This window comes from Coregonus clupeaformis, chromosome 19 (genome assembly GCF_020615455.1).
Source record: "Coregonus clupeaformis isolate EN_2021a chromosome 19, ASM2061545v1, whole genome shotgun sequence".
Lineage (NCBI taxonomy): Eukaryota > Metazoa > Chordata > Actinopteri > Salmoniformes > Salmonidae > Coregonus > Coregonus clupeaformis.
Genome location: NC_059210.1, coordinates 54,429,514 through 54,449,869, shown reverse-complemented (window position 1 = coordinate 54,449,869; position 20,356 = coordinate 54,429,514). Strand labels below are relative to the sequence as shown.

General features: G+C 45.8%; 1 protein-coding gene across 2 annotated transcripts in view; it reads right to left on the bottom strand.

Moving 5' to 3' along the window:
- LOC121532283 (UPF0606 protein KIAA1549) overlaps positions 1-20,356 on the bottom strand; it is an 83,416-nt gene that overhangs the window by 2,416 nt on the left and 60,644 nt on the right. Inside the window, exons 11-21 of one of the 2 annotated variants that reach the window (XM_041838134.2) lie at positions 16,783-16,970; positions 12,353-12,585; positions 11,342-11,490; positions 10,304-10,318; positions 9,572-9,792; positions 8,536-8,771; positions 6,251-6,395; positions 4,417-4,737; positions 1,444-1,496; positions 733-875; positions 198-346 (exon numbers count right to left, since the gene is read on the bottom strand). In XM_041838134.2, coding sequence (XP_041694068.2) covers positions 198-346; positions 733-875; positions 1,444-1,496; positions 4,417-4,737; positions 6,251-6,395; positions 8,536-8,771; positions 9,572-9,792; positions 10,304-10,318; positions 11,342-11,490; positions 12,353-12,585; positions 16,783-16,970 — 1,853 coding nt within the window. The remainder of the gene's footprint in view (positions 1-197; positions 347-732; positions 876-1,443; positions 1,497-4,416; positions 4,738-6,250; positions 6,396-8,535; positions 8,772-9,571; positions 9,793-10,303; positions 10,319-11,341; positions 11,491-12,352; positions 12,586-16,782; positions 16,971-20,356) is intronic. The other variant, XM_041838135.2, reaches the window with a different exon arrangement.

Genomic DNA, 20,356 nt, shown 5'->3' with positions numbered 1-20,356 from the left:
CCCTGAGCTAGAGTGAACCAACATCTAGAACTACAGTACTCAAACAGATATGCAGCAACAATAGAGCATAGAACACCACAAGCATGCCATTGTACTATATATTTAGAGATTTAGAGAGGATAGCTTGAAGAGGAAGGGATGAAAAGCGGAGGTACAGTAAGTCTCATAAGGCTGTGTGAAGCCAGAGCAGGACTCACAGGGTCTCTGGTGGGTCTGAAGTCATCGTCAGAGTACGGTCCCCACCCTGAGCCTCCAGTCTGACCTGGTGGTGCCCTGCCCCCCGCCGGGTACCCCACCTTGATCCGGCTCCCAAGATCCACCTGGTTCAGGTGATGGAGCTGGGCACCTACAAACAGACGCATGCACGCACGCGCACACACACACACACACACACACAAAAACACATCAACCCTCAGCCATATCTGACACTTAATCCTCCATAGCCTCTAATATGCTTTGATGCAAATCCTTCAGTTGAAATGCTCTCTGTGCAGCAGCAGCACTCCATAACGCAGAGTCCATTTATATTAGTGTAAATCTCACAGCAGTGCCAACAGCCAACACCAGACTCTTTAATAATTCAACAGAGACAAGGCTGTTTGAGGCAGGCAGGTTTATGGGAGGGAGGTGAGTGGTCTGGTTTAGACACAATGGCATACATCCAGTGAATGCTGAGCTGGGTGTTTGTGTGTGTTTGTGTGTGCGTGCATGCATGCATGCACGTGTGTGTACCTATGGTGCCCCCTACTGGACGTGGCCTGGTAGAGGAGGGCAGGTCTTCAGTGTACAGACCCCTGGTGGAGTAGTGGCTCTCTGGGGGGAGCTGGTCAACATGTCCTGGGTCACCTGGTGGGTAGCTGGAGCCCAGGCCCTGTCTGAAATACACACACATCTCAAATACTGTTCCTACAGCACAATATCATAGCTTCTATTGTATTGTACAGAAGTGTCGGTTATTGTTTCAGTGTGTGTGTCGTGTGTGTGTTTGTGTATGTGACTTGCACACGCGTGTCTCTACATATAAGTATAGGTGCGTGTGTGTAAACCAATCAATAATCCAAAAGAAGATCGACCAAAGCAATCGCCACCATGTCTGTCTTTTATTGGGCAGTTAAGAGACCATCACACAGACTGGATCCATTAAGGTACTAAAATAAAGATGATCCAGACTAAATCATGTTTGAGGCCCAATTCCCTAGCCTCCGCATGGACACCGGCAAGGGACAACATCCCCCCACTAAAGAACTGGGGCTATGAGACCATAGATAATGTATGGATGTAATGTATGGATCAATGTAGCCTAGAGTCATCTGAGGAAAACGTGACAACAATTAAAAATCCTCCTCCTATTCTCTCAGAGTTAGTTACTACACATAGTATTACATTCAATCACATATTATGCCACATATACATGATATTGTATCTCAGTGGTAAGCTACTCACCTCTGTAGTAAGCCTTGGACTGAAGGAGGCGACATTCCTAACTCAGCGTATCTCTGAGGAGAGAGACAGGCATATTGTCAGGACAAAGACACTGGGATGAACTCAAGACTCCAGGGACCTCACAGAAGCTTGCAGGTCATGTACAATCAAAACATATATCACCCAATAACCCAGAATATATCAAGATAAAGCTTGAGCATAATATGGATATTTCTATTGATTGAATTTCACATTATGTTGTTATTGATATATATTGTTATATGATGTTATTTTCCTTCTCTAAAAGTGACCTTTCAGAGCACGTTAATGCACTGAACCAGAACAAGCACCGGAAATGGCTTTTATGATAACGGGGGAATTCAGAGCTCTCTCTACACCTGAGGTAGCTAACTGGTTTTATATTGGGCTGGTTTTAGACAACAGAGCTCTTACTCTCCTAAGATGTCTGTATGAATTTAAAATGACTGGGGGTGAACTTTATAAAACAAAACAGGAAAGGTCAAATAAAATATTTATTTAGAGCAGCTGAATAGACTATATTTGCTCTTATCAAATAACCTATATTCTGTAACATATTGGTTCTGGTCTTGCTTCAAATGCCCTAAAATGAACTGTGAACAGCAGACGGTGTTCTATTTAAGAAAGGAATGCAGTGTAAATTTAAAGCGCTGGCATATCCACTATTATTGCACTAGAAATATAGTGTTGGCATTTGTTCAAAGCGGTTGCATCTGGACTGGAAACTCCCTGATTCATATATATCATTTATGATATACTGCTCCTTTGTCTGAGTATACAAAACAATAAGGACACCTGCTCTTTCCATGACAGACTGACCAGGTGAATCCAGGTGAAAGCAATGATCCCTTATTGATGTCACTTGTTAAATCCACTTCAAATCAGTGTAGATGAAGGGAAGGAGACAGGTTAAAGAAGGATTTTCAAGCCTTGAGACAATTGAGACATGGATTGTGTATGTGTGCCATTCAGAGGGCGCACCGGTTTATGTCAAGAACTGCGAAGCTGCTGGGTTTTTCATGCTCAAATGTTTCCTGTGTGTATCAAAAATGGTCCACAACCCAAAGGACATCCAGCCAACTTGACAGAACTGTGGGAAGCAATGGAGTCAACATGGGCCAGCATCCTTGTGGAATGCTTTCGACACCTTGTAGAGTCCATGCCCCAACGAATTGAGGCTGTTCTGAGAGCAAATGGGGGGATGAAACTCAATATTAGGAAGGTGTTCTTAATGTTTAGTATACTCAGTGTGTATCATATTGTAAATATTCCTAATATAATCAGAGTTAATTTAATCGGAACATATACAGTGGGGAGAACAAGTATTTGATACACTGCCGATTTTGCAGGTTTTCCTACTTACAAAGCATGTAGAGGTCTGTAATTTTTATCATAGGTACACTTCAACTGTGAGAGACGGAATCTAAAACAACAATCCAGAAAATCACATTGTATGATTTTTAAGTAATTAATTTGCATTTTATTGCATGACATAAGTATTTGATACATCAGAAAAGCAGAACTTAATATTTGGTACAGAAACCTTTGTTTGCAATTACAGAGATCATACGTTTCCTGTAGGTCTTGACCAGGTTTGCACACACTGCAGAAGGGATTTTGGCCCACTCCTCCATACAGAGCTTCTCCAGATCCTTCAGGTTTCGGGGCTGTCGCTGGGCAATAAGGACTTTCAGCTCCCTCCAAAGATTTTCTATTGGGTTCAGGTCTGGAGACTGGCTAGGCCACTCCAGGACCTTGAGATGCTTCTTACGGAGCCACTCCTTAGTTGCCCTGGCTGTGTGTTTCGGGTCGTTGTCATGCTGGAAGACCCAGCCACGACCCATCTTACTAAGGGAAGGAGGTTGTTGGCCAAGATCTCGCGATACATGGCCCCATCCATCCTCCCCTCAATACGGTGCAGTCGTCCTTTCCCCTTTGCAGAAAAGCATCCCCAAAGAATGATGTTTCCACCTCCATGCTTCACGGTTGGGATGGTGTTCTTGGGGTTGTACTCATCCTTCTTCTTCCTCCAAACACGGCGAGCTGAGTTTAAACCAAAAAGCTCTATTTTTGTCTCATCAGACCACATTATCTTCTCCCATTTCTCCTCTGGATCATCCAGATGGTCATTGGCAAACTTCAGACGGGCCTGGACATGCGCTGGCTTGAGCAGGGGGACCTTGCGTGCACTGCAGGATTTTAATCCATGACGGCGTAGTGTGTTACTAATGGTTTTCTTTGAGACTGTGGTCCCAGCTCTCTTCAGGTCATTGACCAGGTCCTGCCATGTAGTTCTGGGCTGATCCCTCACCTTCCTCATGATCATTGATGCCCCACGAGGTGAGATCTTGCATGGAGCCCCAGACCGAGGGTGATTGACCGTCATCTTGAACTTCTTCCATTTTTTAATAATTGCGCCAACAGTTGTTGCCTTCTCACCAAGCTGCTTGCCTATTGTCCTGTAGCCCATCCCAGCCTTGTGCAGGTCTACAATTGTATCCCTGATGTCCTTACACAGCTCTCTGGTCTTGGTCATTGTGGAGAGGTTGGAGTCTGTTTGATTGAGTGTGTGGACAGGTGTCTTTTATACAGGTAACGAGTTCAAACAGGTGCAGTTAATACAGGTAATGAGTGGAGAACAGGAGGGCTTCTTAAAGAAAAACTAACAGGTCTGTGAGAGACTGAATTCTTACTGGTTGGTAGGTGATCAAATGTGATACAGTGTGATTTTCTGGATGTTTGTTTTAGATTCCGTCTCTCACAGTTGAAGTGTACCTATGATAAAAATTACAGACCTCTACGTGCTTTGTAAGTAGGAAAACCTGCAAAATCGGCAGTGTATCAAATACTTGTTCTCCCCACTGTATGTAGAGTATTCCAGAGCAGGCTTAAGGCTAATTTACAGTACAGATGTGTTAGGTAATCAATAGGTCTATTGAAAGGCCTAGTACTTACTGAGGAGAAGGGGCTGAGGGCTGGGTAGGAAGTACCCCAGGGGCGGGTTCCACCGTGAGGTGGGGGGCTGGAGCTGGGGGGGTTGGAGTTGACCCCGGGCAGTGTGATGCCGGCCGTGCTGCCCTGGGAGGTGGGGGAGACCAGGGCGAAGGCATCGTCCAGCAGGGAGTGCATCTGCTGCCTGGCCTCCTCGATGGAGGGCAGGGGGGGCATGTAGGGGGGCGGGGGAGGGGCTTGACCCGGAGGGGGCGAGATGGAGCCCAGGAACACGTCGTCGTTGGGGGAGGGGGTCCCGGACTCTGGGGCCTGGTCAGGGTCCGACTGGGAACAATACAGGGTTCATACACATTTTGACAGATGGAATTTCATGACTTTTCCATGACATTTTCCATGACATTGATCAAGCCCTGCTCAAACATATCAGAGCCAGTTTATCAAGGTCCGGTTGAGATGCTCATTTCTAAAATGTGGTTTGTTAGAGGGGGACTGGAAAAAAAGGCTGCACACCCATTAGCTCTTCTGGAGGATGGTTGACCACCCTTGATGTAAAACACTGCAACATTACAACCAAATACGTTTCATGCCTTTTGAAAAAATTTGCTCATTCAATATATCAGCTATGATAGGTTACAAATATTTTTATTGAGCTGAAGCAAGCCAACAAGTTTTCAGGAAATTGACCTATTTCTAGTTTAGTCACATGTATCTTAGCTACCTTAGAAGTGTTTACTTTGCAGGATGACTACCATCTATTGAGTTGCATTGTCCCATACATTGGATGCCCAAATCAACTGGAGGTATCTACAAAACAAGCTTTGAAGCCACATAATCCAAAAGAAAGGCTACATCTAATATTTTTTCCTAAAATTAATGTTAAAGATTCAAAAAGTATTATTTTGATTCAAATGATTCGAGTCACCACGATTGAACCGAATCCCAACTAATATATTGGCGAAGTGAATTGTTCGTTTTGTCAAAAATTAATTGTTTAAATGAATCATATGAATTGTTCAAAAAAGTAAATCAACTTTGTATGGCCGTATTCGCGAGTGTCGGTGGAACGTTTTTTGGGAGATGACGAAAACAATAATACATGCTATCAATCGCTAAACAGTTAACTAGAAGGTATAAGATATGTTTTAAATTGGCTACCTAGTCAGTCTGTTCTCTATCATATTTTATAGGCTAGGCCTAACTGCTGCTGCAATGTTCAATGGCCCACTCGTCTCGCACACACAGACTGCTGAAGTTTCATTCCGATCCTGGCTGATATGTTGATTTTTATTTTATTTATAAAATATTGATAAAATAAATGACATTAAATGAATTTCCATGACTTTTCGGATTTGATCATTTTCCAAAACTTTTCCAGGCCTGGAAAACACCATTTAAAAATTCCATACTAACTCTTACAATAAGAGACTAGATTTGTCTAATGTAAAGAGAGGGGAGGGGAAAAGGAACATTCATGTTTTATGTACAGTATGTTACATCTGGACCCGGACCAAGAAGACATCCCTGTCCGTTAACATTATGGTGTTGACTTTTAAAGCACACTTTATCCCTGCGCTGGTTGAGATCTCCATTGGAAGAATATTGATGTATGTTTGTCTGTGTGAGTGTTTGTGTGCGTGTACCAGTGGAGGCTGGTGGGAGGCGCTAGAGAAGGAATATAGAATGGAATAAATGGAACAGACTCAAACGTGGCTTCCATATGTATGATTTGTTTGATACCGTTCCATTTCCCATTCCAGCCATTACAATGAGCCTGTTCTTATAGCTCCTCCCACCAGCCTCCACTGGTGTATACAATATGTTCCGCAGGTATACCCACCACATAGGCCACGTTGTTGACCCCGGGGTATTTCCTGTAGGTGCCATCACTGTCGTTGGAGATGAGGCGGTCCTTGTCTGCGTCTGTCAGGCTGCCGTTCAGCTGGTGCTTCTTCCTCTGCTTGGGAGAACGCCTCCCCCTGCCACTGAGAGACACACACATGTCAATACAGACTAGTAGCCCACCTTTCATACAGTTACTTCCCTCACATCGTGGACACACTAAAATGGCACCCTATTCCCTATAGCACACTACTTTTAACCTATATAGTGCACTCAAAAGAAGTACACTCAAAAGTAGTGTGCTATATAGGGAATAGGGCGCTATGTCAGATGCAACCACCGACAGAATCAAACATTTTAGGCTAGGAATGTTATCTACTGGTCGTTTGTAATGGAATCCCAGCAATTTGAATAGAGACATCAAAATGGACTGTTCAGGGTTTATTATTTAATGGAGATAGCTTTTTCTGTTTCCCTAAAATGTTTGCAAACTGAGGGCGCATTTTAAAAACGTGTTATACAGTGCATTCGGAAAGTATTCAGACCCCTTTACTTTTTCCACATTTTGTTACATTACAGCCTTATTCTAAAATGGATTAAATTGTTTTTTCCCCTCATCAATCTACACATAATACCGCATAATGACAAAGCAAAAACATTTTTTTAAACATTTTTGTAAAAGCTTAAATATCTTATTTACATAAGTATTCAGACCCTTTACTCAGTACTTTGTTGAAGCACCATTGGCAGCGATTACAACCTCGAGTCTTCTTGGGTATGATGCTACAAGCTTGGCACACCTGTATTTGGTGAGTTTCTCCCATTCTTCTCTGCAGATCCTCTCAAGCTCTGTCAGGTTGAATGGGGAACGTCGCTGCACAGCTATTTTCAGGTCTCTCCAGAGATGTTCAATCGGGTTCAAGTCCTGGCTCTGGCTGGGCGACTCATGGACTTGTCCAAAAGCCACTCCTGCGTTGTCTTGGCTGTGTGCTTAGGGTTGTTGTCCTGTTGGAAGGTGAACCTTCACCCCAGTCTGAGGTCCTGAGCGCTCTGGAGCAGGTTTTCATCAAGGATCTCCCTGTACATTGACTAGTCTCCCAGTCCCTGCCGCTGAAAAACATCCCCACAGCATGATGCTGCCACCACCATGCTTCACCGTAGGGATGGTGCCAGAGTCCCCTGTAGCTCAGTTGGTAGAGCATGGCGCTTGCAACGCCAGGGTTGAGGGTTCGTTTCCCACGGGGGGCCAGTATGAAAATGTATGCACTCACTAACTGTTAGTCGCTCTGGATAAGAGCGTCTGCTAAATGACTAAAATGTAAATGTAATGGTGTGAGTCCTTTAGGTGCCTTTTGGCAAACTCCAAGCGGGCTGTCATGTGCCTTTTACTGAGGAGTGACTTCCGTCTGGCAACTCTACCATAAAGGCCTGATTGGTGGAGTGCTGCAGAGATGGTTGTCCTTCTGGAAGGTTCTCCCATCTTCACAGAGGAACTCTGGAGCTCTGTCAGAGTGACCATCGGGATCACCTGAGCTCAATTTCAAGTTTCATAGCAAAGGGTCTGAATACAATACATACGTAAATAAGGTATTTCAGTATAAAACACCCGTTTTCACTTTGCCATTATGGGGTACTGTGTGTAGATTGATGAGGAAAATGTTTTATTTAATACATTTTAGAATAAGGCTGTAATGTAACAAAATGTGGAAAAAGTCAAGGGGTCGGAATACTTTCTGAATGCACTGTACATTTCCATTGTCAGAACATCTCTCATACTGGTAGATTTCTCCAGAGTTCAAAGTTATCACAACAAAACAAACTTGTCAAAACATTTCTGGATGGTGTACAGCTCCAAAAATGATTTCTCTCTGTCAGTCATTTGCAAAAATAGCTGGATAACTCATTCTCTTGAGAATATGTTTTATAATGAGAAACATACAGACACACTGATATCATAGTGATAATTAACTTAAAATTAATTATCTAGCTAAATTATCTAACGTCATTGGCAGATAATTTTGCTTATTTCAACCTAAAAAAAGCTTAATACAAGTAATTCATCTTATTTAAGATGATTAAGGTGAAATATCTTGAAAAATATCTTGAAATAAGACGTTAGATAATTTAGCTTGGTAAGAAAACCTTTTTTTAAGTGAATTATTGCTCAATATAAGATATTTCGACTTTTTGCAGTGTGCAGCTTCCTCAGATACATTTAGCCTACTGTACACACACCCCTCCCTGTGTGCACCCTACCCCTCCCCTACCCAAATAACCCCTTACCTCTTTTTAGGCTCCATGAACAGTGAGGGCATGTGGATGTCAGGGTCCAGGATCTTGTCAATCTGCATCTGGGCCTTGTGGTAGATGCGGTCCTGGTCCTTTGGGTCAGTGATCAGACCATTGTCCACCAGGTCGTCCATGGCAGGGAAGTCATAGTGACCCTTCCTCTTGGCCCGCAGACGGATCTTGTTACGGTGGTGCTCGATCTCAGACTTATGCCTCAACGCCACCTGGATCTGAATAATAGACATGACTGCAGTGAGAAACACCTGGCCAGATGCAGCTTTAGTATACATAATGTATATTTCATTTAACCATGATTTATATACACTGAGTGTACAAACCATTAGGAACACCTTCCTAATATTGAGTTCACCCCCTTTTGCCCTCAGAACAGCCTCAATTCGTCAGGGCATGGACTCTACAAGGTGTCGAAAGTGTTCCACAGGGATGCTGGCCCACGTTGACTCCAATGCTTCCCACAGTTGTGTCAAGTTGTCTGGATGTCCTTTGAGTAGTGGACCATTCTTGATACACACAGGAAATTGTTGGGTGTGAAAAACCCAGCTGCGTTGCAGTTCTTGACACACTCAAACCGGTGCGCCTGGCACCTACTACCATACCCTGTTCAAAGGCACTTAAACACCCTCTGAATGGCACAAATACACAATCCATGTCTCTATTGTCTCAAGGCTTAAAAATATTTATTTAACCTGTCTCCTCCCCTTCATCTACACCGATTGAAGTGGATTTAACAAGTGACATCAATAAGAGATCATAGCCTTCACCTGGATTCACCTGGTCAGTCTATGTCATGGAAAGAGCAGGTGTTCCTGATTTTTTCTACACTCAGTGTAGGTTAGTCTCACTAACATAAAATATATTTTCTTTGTATGTCCAGACAGGAGGGAGAATAGAGAGGTTCAGAGACGTCTACTGTTCATACACGCTCCATGTAAGGTAATGAATGACATTACTGTAACCTGTATACGTGTATGAGTAAGGGTGTTAGTGTGTGGGCGGGTCAGTGTCTCACCTCCTTGTTAAAGATGTTGTGTGTATCTGGCCCTCTGCCGTTAATGCCGTTGACAGTGGGGCTGTGGTGCTGGGGCGGGACAGCCATGGGCTGCATGGCGATGAGCTGAATTTTATTGGATAGGCGCCGGGTGCCGTCGGCCGAGCGCGACATGCGGTCCACATGCTCAAAGATGGAGGCTGAGGAGAGATGCTCGTCATGGCCGTTCATGGGAGGAGGACCTGAGGGAGACCAGGGAGGGAAATTAAGGTCAACATCACAACCAGGCAAGGTCTGGAAGTTTGTCACAGGTGTCATGTAACTCTTTACACCACCAGGGGGCAGATCCTTTTTTCAGCAAGGGAAGTCAATGAGAACACATTTTCTCAAATTCTCTTTTACAATAACAACAAGCATTCTCTGTGCACGGATGATTCTTATCTGCACTGAATTGGATGAATCATTTCACCATTATCAAGATTATTTGTATTGATGACATGTTTGATGTATACCAACGTAAGACACTAATTCAGATGTTTGGTAGCCTACAAGAAAAACGTTTAAGCTTGTTGTTCAAGATTCATTGTTCCCCATCTCTGGGACAAAACATCTGACATCTCAATAGTGGTGATTGATAAGATGCACAACACAAAGCAATCGCAACACAATGGACGTCACATCACGGTCACACAGACACATCAAGTCACAAAGCCTCATGTCTACAACACCGACAGACAGAAGAATAACTCTTACCAATTCTATTCTTTCCTGCAAGCCACAACAGACAAGAAAGATAAAAGTTAAGGGAAAACAGTAGACAGAAAGAAAAAAGTTAAAGATAATGTAATCCTGTTTGAAATATATTGACATAGGCTACAGTTTGTCCTTACATTTCAATAGACCTAGGTTAGACAGTCCCAGACATTAGAAAAAATACTTGAAGTCTTTGCATAGCTCTGCACTACATCATCATAGTTGTGTATACGCTACTCTGAGTGCTATGTCAGGTCTTGGAACATTTGTATACACTACTCTGAGTGCTATGTCAGGTCTTGGAACATTTGTATACACTACTTTGAGTGCTATGTCAGGTCTTGGAACATTTGTATACGCTACTCCGCTATGTCAGGTCTTGGACATCCATAGCAGAATCAGGGCAGACAGGCAAGGCAGAGCAACTCATTTAGAAGAAGAAATTCCAGTGCTGATAACGTTTGGTCTCCTGACCTCAGCTAAGCCTATTTAGACTGAGGGGGTAGTGTGCGTGTGAGAGGAGAAAAGGGAAAGCATGCTGAGGAGCAGCCCTGAGAGGTAGTGTGCGTGTGAGAGGTAGTGTGTGTGTGTGTGACATTGTGAGTGTGTGTGAGTGTACGGCAGAGTGCAGGAGGAAGGGATGTGAGGTCATACTGCTGGAACCATGCCTCTGTGGTGAGTCAGGTTCAGTCTGAGCCTGGCTGGTGTTGGCTCGGTCTCTGTCTGCACATTGTACACACCCAGCAACCAGGCCAGAGTGGCACAACACAGGCCTGGTCCTTTCAACAGGCTGTCAGACACCCTACCTATCTCCCTTTCACACTAACGCAGTCTCTCCTCCTTCTGTCTCTCTTTGTCTCTCCTGGTCTGTCTATCAGTTGCTTGTTTCTCTTCCTCAAAGTCTCTCTATTCCCCTGTTTTTCCTCTCAACATGAGTTGCTCTTTCTCTTTGTCTCTCTCTCTCCTCCCCCTCCTCCTCCTCTTCTCTCTGTGTACTTGAGAGCATGGATGTGAGCCAGTGTTGCCATGGACACTTGCCATTTAAAACATTGATGGGGATCTTGCGGGCCTGCTTGCTGTCGTTGGGCGTGGCGAAGGCTCTCAGGTTCTCCTCGGCTAACTCCCTCTCACGATCACTGGACCCAGCGCTCACCATGGAGTCCCCGTCCGACGGAGAGATCCTGTCCCTGGAAACACGTGTCATGGAAGCAAGTAGATGTAAGAACACATACGATACGTGCCACACCTACATACTTACAGTGCTTTTTAAAAATAGGTCAACAGAACAAAACACTATAGTTATCAATTCATCAGGGGAAATCCTTTTTGTAATGGCTTTTCCTCGAAAGAAAGAAACCTTTTGTTGTAATCGATCACCAGCATTATTCCCATTGACAGTATAATTAAATTCCTATCCAACACTTTTAGAACAGCTGTCCAGAGTGGAGGACATGTCGATATCAATCCTCTCTTTTAATGCGCTACACATTAGTGACAATGTGACAGCAACCCATCACACTCATCACCGGATTGAGAGTGCTAACTGCCACTCCAGCATTCAAGCCTAATTAATCTGCTATTAGCTAAAGCAATTAGCGAGGATAAATTATATTTTAGTCGGAGCGACCATTCTGTCTCACGAGAATAGACCATCTCGTATTGACATCATTGATTTAGCTGTGATGGTGTGACTGTGAAGTCCAGCGTTAGGTTACTCCGAAACTGCTGACCCTGCTGTGTGGGACATGGTGCCGAAAATTAACTGAGCGGCCGACAGTAGGAAGTATATGTTACTGCTTTTATATTTTCTACCTGGCTTATATGGCAGGTAGAAGCCACCGCTAAACAAAAGACAACAAATATCTATTGTACTGTATTGTGTTAATAATTGATTAAGATGGGCTGTTGTGAATGGAACATCTTTCAAAGCATTTGTCTACTGGAATCTCCCTGCTGAGGTGAATGAGGCAGAGCTACAAAGCCACTTAGCATGCACACACGAAAGCGCGCACGCAGTCACACAAACTGTGGGGGGGGGGGGCTACTGACCTTCCTCGTCTGCATGCGCTGCGGGACGCCTTGGTGGAGGAGATGGAGGTCCCTTTTGACCTGGGGGTGGGGACCTCACCGTTCTTCGAGGTGGCGGCAGCCTCCTTGGTGTTGGAGATGGGTGGGGGAGGGCCGGGGGCACCAGGCTCCTGGATTACCATGATGTCATCCTTACTGTGCTGGCCCAGGTGCAGCTTGGCAAAGTCAAAGCCCTTCACACTGGGAGCCTGGTGCTGAGGATAGAGGAGAGAGAGATAGAGAGAGAGACAGACAGACAGACAGAGAGTGTTCACACAAAAAAGCCTCTGCATTCTAGACAGAGCTGTGTATATCAACTCTGTTGAGTGATCCACCAGAAGAATCAATTACCATATGCCAACTTAATGTTTTATTTTGAGCGCCATAGTGTGGTACGGTGGCAGTGTGACTGTAAGTCGGATAAAAGCGTCTGGTAAATGCCATATTATTATTATTATTATTATTCTATAATACATGAACATGAGTACTAGGCCAGACTAGCTGACATCTCAGTGTCTGACCGGCCGCTCTCTAAAGCCTGGAGACAGGCCAGCATGTCTAATATGGAGAAGACTACATCTTTCTACAGTACATTGTACCTTCTGCTTCCCTTTCAACACTGTTTTCTTTTTCTCTTCTTCCTCTTCCTCTTCTTCCTCCTCCTACCTTCAAATCCACTACACAACCCATTCTCTTCAGGGTCTTCTACAAACTACTAGCTTCTACGCTGTACCTTCCCTTTTCTCTCGTCTTCTTCCTCTTCTTCCTCCTCCTCCTCTTCTTCCTCCTCATCTTCCTCTTCTTCCTCCTCCTCATAGCTCTCACTTTTCTGCTTGGGCTTTGGCTTGGGAGGAGGAAGGTTTGGTCCCTGAGTGGATGCAGTGGGTGGGATGGGGATTGATACATGGGATGAGTTGCCCAGGTCCTTGGGTCTTCTATTCACTACCATGGGACTTTATTGCCCCTTAACTACAGGGCCAATTTGCTATCATTCTCTACTCATAACAACCAATGGACTCAAATCCACTACACACTACACAACCCATTCTCTTCAGGGTCTTCTACAAACTACTAGCTTCTACTCTGTACCTTCCCCTTTCTCTTGTCTTCTTCCTCTTCTTCCTCCTCCTCCTCCTCGTCTTCCTCTTCTTCCTCCTCCTCCTCCTCTTCTTCCTCCTCGTCTTCCTCTTCTTCCTCCTCCTCATAGCTCTCACTTTTCTGCTTGGGCTTTGGCTTGGGAGGAGGAAGGTTTGGTCCCTGAGTGGATGCAGTGGGTGGGATGGGGATTGATACATGTGATGAGTTGACCAGGTCCTTGGGTCTTCTATTCACTACCATGGGACTTTATTGCCCCTTAACTACACTACTCACAACAACCAATGGACTCAAATCCACTACACAACCCATTCTCTTCAGGGTCTTCTACAAACTACTAGCTTCTACTCTGTACCTTCCCCTTTCTCTCGTCTTCTTCCTCCTCTTCTTCCTCCTCCACATCCTCCTCTTCCTCCTCACTCTCACTAATCATTATTTGCCTCTTGATTGGAAGACGAGACCTTGATTCCCTGAACGATGATTCCCTGAACGATGATTCCCTGAACGATGATTCCCTGAACGATGATTCCCTGAACGATTGAGCGAACTGAACAGAAATAGAAAGAGGAAAAGAGATAGAAATGGAAAGAGGAGAGGTGTTACGTGATGGATGGCAGGGGTCTTAGACTGAGGTAAGGAAGGATAGATGCTTCTACACATCAGTGTGCGGCTGCCTCACTCCAGTTGGACAGAGAGGTCAGAGGCAGAGGAAAAGAAGGCAGACAAACAGATCAATCAGAGAGACAGGATAACCCATAAAAACAACACAGACAGACCAGACAGGGGGATCTTGCAGAGCTGTGTGGAGCTGCAGTACAGTGGGGGCAGCCCTGGGCAAGAACACAGCTGCTGTGCCTTACTGCAGTGAGAGCCAATTACTGTTGGGCTGCCTGCCACATAGCGAGCCTGTTATCCTCTCTCCAGCATGGGCTGCTGCCACATAGGGAGCCTGTGATCCTCTCCAGCATGAGGCTGGATCATTGGCAGCAGGGGAGGGAGATAGTACAGTCGTGGTCAAAAGTTTTGAGAATGACACAAGTATTGGTCTTCACAAAGTTTGCTGCTTCAGTGTTTTTAGATATTTTTGTCAGATGTTACTATGGTATACTGAAGTATAATTACAAGCATTCCATAAGTGTCAAAGGCTTTTATTGACAATTACATTAAGTTTATGCAAAGAGTCAATATTTGCAGTGTTGACCCTTATTTTTCAAGACCTCTGCAATCCACCCTGGCATGCTGTCAATTAACTTCTAGGCCACATTCTGACTGATGGCAGCCCATTCTTGCATAATCAATGCTTGGAGTTTGTCAGAATTTGTGGGTTTTTGTTTGTCCACCCGCCTCTTGAGGATCGACCACAAGTTCTCAATGGGATTAGGGTCTGGGGAGTTTCCTGGCCATGGACCCAAAATGTCGATGTTTTGTTCCCTGAGCCACTTAGTTATCACTTTTGCCTTATGGCAAGGTGCTCCATCATGCTGGAAAAGGCATTGTTCGTCACCAAACTGTTCTTGGATGGTTGGGAGAAGTTGCTCTCGGAGGATGTGTTGGTACCATTCTTTATTCATGGCAGTGTTCTTAGGCAAAATTGTGAGTGAGCCCACTCCCTTGGCTGAGAAGCAACCCCACACATGAATGGTCTCAGGATGCTTTACTGTTGGCATGACACAGGACTGATGGTAGCGCTCACCTTGTCTTCTCCGGACAAGGTTTTATCCGGATGCCCCAAACAATCGGAAAGGGGATTCATCAGAGAAAATGACTTTACTCCAGTCCTCAGCAGTTCAATCCCTGTACCTTTTGCAGAATATCAGTCTGTCCCTGACGTTTTTCCGGTAGAGAAGTGGCTTCCTCGCTGCCCTTCTTAACACCAGGCCATCCTCCAAAAGTCTTCGCCTCACTGTGCGTGCAGATGCACTCTCACCTGCCTGCTGCCATTCCTGAGCAAGCTCTGCACTGGTGGTGCCCCGATCCCCCAGCTGAATCAACTTTAGGAGACGGTCCTGACGCTTGCTGGACTTTCTTGGGCGCCTGAAGCCTTCTTCACAACAATTGAACCTCTCTCCTTGAAGTTTTTGATGATCCGATAAATGGTTGATTTAGGTGCAATCTTACTAGCAGCAATATCCTTGCCTGTGAAGCCCTTTTTGTGCACAGCAATGATGATGGCACGTGTTTCCTTGCAGGTAACCATGGTTAACAGAGGAAGAACAATGATTTCAAGCACCACCCTCCTTTTAAAGCTTCCAGTCTGTTATTCTAACTCAATCAGCATGACAGAGTGATCTCCAGCCTTGTCCTTGTCAACACTCTCCCCTGTGTTAACGAGAGAATCACTGACATGATGTCAGCTGGTCCTTTTGTGGCAGGGCTGAAATGCAGTGGAAATGTTTTTGGGGGATTAAGTTCATTTTCATGGCAAAGAGTGACTTTGCAATTAATTGCAATTCATCTGATCACTCTTCATAACATTCTGGAGTATATGCAAATTGGCATCATAAAAACTGAGGCAGCAGACTTTGTGAAAATGAATATTTGTGTCATTCTCAAAACCTTTGACCACGACTGTACTCTACTACTCTAAGCTCCCATACAGTATAGCCTATCAGCACAGGGGCAAATCCCACTTAAGTGACATTTTCACTTGGTCTACCATTGACATCAATGGATGACTAAGTGAATATTTGACTGAAGATGAAGTTAGGCTTCGCCCCACAGAAATCAAACCTGAGATCACCACAACTCCCCATAGTTTGAGAACTACAGCCCTCCAATAATAACAAGGACAGGGTGCCTCATAGACATGGAGAAAAACAAGTGAGGAATGCACTGCCAGGGAGATATAGAGGCCTGGATACAGATATGTCCTTAAGAGGGGAGATAACTGTATAACACAAACAGTGGAGAGACACAGAGGAGCCGACTGGCTGATAACACAAATCTCTCCATGCTGTGTGTGAAGGTAGAGGAGGGAAAATAGCTGTCAGTGTGAGAGATAACTAACAATACAATATACCACATACAGAGGTGCTGTAGATAGGCCAGAGAGGGATACATAGAGTTAGAAAATGTTCAGAACAGAAAAGACTGAAACCGTAATCCAACAACCCATAGTGTGTGTAGAGTTGGGAGATATAAAACAGTGGCTATGGACAAAGAGACAGGCAACATAACATGTAAGACCCAACACATCCAGAGATGGAAAGATGATGACAGCAGGTTAAAAGAGGTGAATAAACACACACATAGAAACGGGGGACTCTAAGACCATGCTCTTGGCCCATCGTCCCTCCTCCTCTCCTCTCCTCCCTCACCTTCTGTCTTTGCTGGACAGTGGTCATGGCGTCAGGCTGGAACTCCAGCTTGTCGGTGCGACACAGCTTCCAGTAGAGGATGGAGATGATGACGATGACCACGCCTAGAGGCACCACCACGCCGATGATGATCCACATGCTGGTGTTCTCTGTGTCCGGGGGAGGGTACCCTGCCACCTTCTCCACAGCTACAGTACAGAGGAAGATGGCCATAGATAAATCAATAACATATAACATGACATACAACATTATGGAGTGTGTGTACAATCATGTACAGTGGGGAAAAAAAGTATTTAGTCAGCCACCAATTGTGCAAGTTCTCCCACTTAAAAAGATGAGAGGCCTGTAATTTTCATCATAGGTACACGTCAACTATGACAGACAAAATTAGGAAAAAAAATCCAGAAAATCACATTGTAGGATTTTTTATGAATTTATTTGCAAATTATGGTGGAAAATAAGTATTTGGTCACCTACAAACAAGCAAGATTTCTGGCTCTCACAGACCTGTAACTTCTTCTTTAAGAGGCTCCTCTGTCCTCCACTCGTTACCTGTATTAATGGCACCTGTTTGAACTTGTTATCAGTATAAAAGACACCTGTCCACAACCTCAAACAGTCACACTCCAAACTCCACTATGGCCAAGACCAAAGAGCTGTCAAAGGACACCAGAAACAAAATTGTAGACCTGCACCAGCTGGGAAGACTGAATCTGCAATTGGGATCATTGTCATGCTGAAAGACCCAGCCACGTTTCATCTTCAATGCCCTTGCTGATGGAAGGAGGTTTTCACTCAAAATCTCACGATACATGGCCCCATTCATTCTTTCCTTTACACGGATCAGTCGTCCTGGTCCCTTTGCAGAAAAACAGCCCCAAAGCATGATGTTTCCACCCCCATGCTTCACAGTAGGTATGGTGTTCTTTGGATGCAACTCAGCATTCTTTGTCCTCCAAACACGACGAGTTGAGTTTTTACCAAAAAGTTCTATTTTGGTTTCATCTGACCATATGACATTCTCCCAATCCTCTTCTGGATCATCCAAATGCACACTAGCAAACTTCAGACGGGCCTGGACATGTACTGGCTTAAGCAGGGGGACACGTCTGGCACTGCAGGATTTGAGTCCCTGGCGGCGTAGTGTGTTACTGATGGTAGGCTTTGTTACTTTGGTCCCAGCTCTCTGCAGGTCATTCACTAGGTCCCCCCGTGTGGTTCTGGGATTTTTGCTCACCGTTCTTGTGATCATTTTGACCCCACGGGGTGGGATCTTGTGTGGAGCCCCAGATCGAGGGAGATTATCAGTGGTCTTGTATGTCTTCCATTTCCTAATAATTGCTCCCACAGTTGATTTCTTCAAACCAAGCTGCTTACCTATTGCAGATTCAGACTTCCCAGCCTGGTGCAGGTCTACAATTTTGTTTCTGGTGTCCTTTGACAGCTCTTTGGTCTTGGCCATAGTGGAGTTTGGAGTGTGACTGTTTGAGGTTGTGGACAGGTGTCTTTTATACTGATAACAAGTTCAAACAGGTGCCATTAATACAGGTAACGAGTGGAGGACAGAGGAGCCTCTTAAAGAAGAAGTTACAGGTCTGTGAGAGCCAGAAATCTTGCTTGTTTGTAGGTGACCAAATACTTATTTTCTACCATAATATGCAAATAAATTCATAAAAAATCCTACAATGTGATTTTGTGGATTTTTTTCTCTCTCAATTTGTCTGTCATAGTTGACGTGTACCTATGATGAAAATTACAGGCCTCTCTCATCTTTTTAAGTGGGAGAACTTGCACAATTGGTGGATGACTAAATACTTTTTCCCCCCACTGTATGTGTAATTACTGTCACGATCGTCGAACAGAGAGGACCAAGGCGCAGCGTTGCGGGTGAACATATTTCTATTTATTTACTAGATCACACGATCAAAACAAAGAACGAAACGTGAAGTCCTTCGATACCAAACCAAAAGGAACAAGAAACCACAAAACACAAAGTGCAAGACAAACAGTTAAATATGGCTCCCAATCAGAGACACCCAGCTGACACTCGTTGCCTCTGATTGGGAGTCACTCAGCCCAACATAGAAAATTAAACATAGACTTACACACCCTGGCTCAACATAACATAGTCCCCAGAGCCAGGGCGTGACAGTACCCCCCCCCAAAGGCGCGGACTCCGGCCGCGCCAAACAACCACAACAGGGGAGGGACCGGGTGGGCACTCCGCCTCGGCGGCGGATCCGGCTCCGGACATGACCCAGGCACGGGTTGTGCTGGACTGACGACGCACACCCCTGGCTTGATGCGTGGAGGAGGAACGGGCCGGACCGGGCTGACGAAGCGCACCCCTGACTTGGTGCGGGGAGCAGGAATGAGCCGGACCGGGCTGACGACGCGCACCACTGACCCGGTGCGGGGAGCTTGGACGGGCCGGACCGGGCTGGCGACGCGCACCACAGACTTGGTGCGGAGAGCAGGAACGGGCCGGACAGGGCTGACGACGCACACCACTGGCTTGGTGCGGGAAGCTTGGATGGGCCGGACTGGGCTGGCGACGCGCACCACAGACTTGGTGCGGAGAGCAGGAACGGGCCGTGCCGGACTGACGACGCACACCACTGGCTTGGTGCGGGAAGCTTGGATGGGCCGGACTGGGCTGGCGACGCGCACCACAGACTTGGTGGGAATGGCAGGAACAGGCCGGGCTGGGCTGACGACGCGCACCACTGACTTGGTGGGAATGGCAGGAACAGGCCGGGCCGGGCTGACGACGCGCACCACTGACTTGGTGGGAATGGCAGGAACAGGCCGGGCTGGGCTGACGACGCGCACCACTGACTTGGTGGGAATGGCAGGAACAGGCCGGACCGTACTGGGGACACACACCACTGGCCCCACGCAGGGATCAGGAACGGGCCGGACCGGACTGGTAACACACCCCAGTACCTCTCGCCGTGCCTCCACACTTTCCCTCTCCTCTGTGCCCAGTGGCCCCCCTAACCTGGCGGCCTTCTCTGCCAACGCTTTGCACCGCTCTAACCCGTACACCTGCTGGCCCGACGTCGTGAGCCCCCCCCTAAACATTTCCTGGGGGTCTCTCCTCCCTCTTGCCAGACTCGCAATCATCTCCTCCCACGTCCATCCTCTCTCCTCGTCCCGCTGTTTGATCCAGTCGAGGTTGCCACGGAGATCTGCCAGCGATGGCTCCTGAACACGCTGCTTGGTCTGGTTAAGGTGGTTTCTTCTGTCACGATCGTCGAACAGAGAGGACCAAGGCGCAGCGTTGCGGGTGAACATATTTCTATTTATTTACTAGATCACACGATCAAAACAAAGAACGAAACGTGAAGTCCTTCGATACCAAACCAAAAGGAACAAGAAACCACAAAACACAAAGTGCAAGACAAACAGTTAAATATGGCTCCCAATCAGAGACACCCAGCTGACACTCGTTGCCTCTGATTGGGAGTCACTCAGCCCAACATAGAAAATTAAACATAGACTTACACACCCTGGCTCAACATAACATAGTCCCCAGAGCCAGGGCGTGACAATTACATGTATGTGTCTGTCT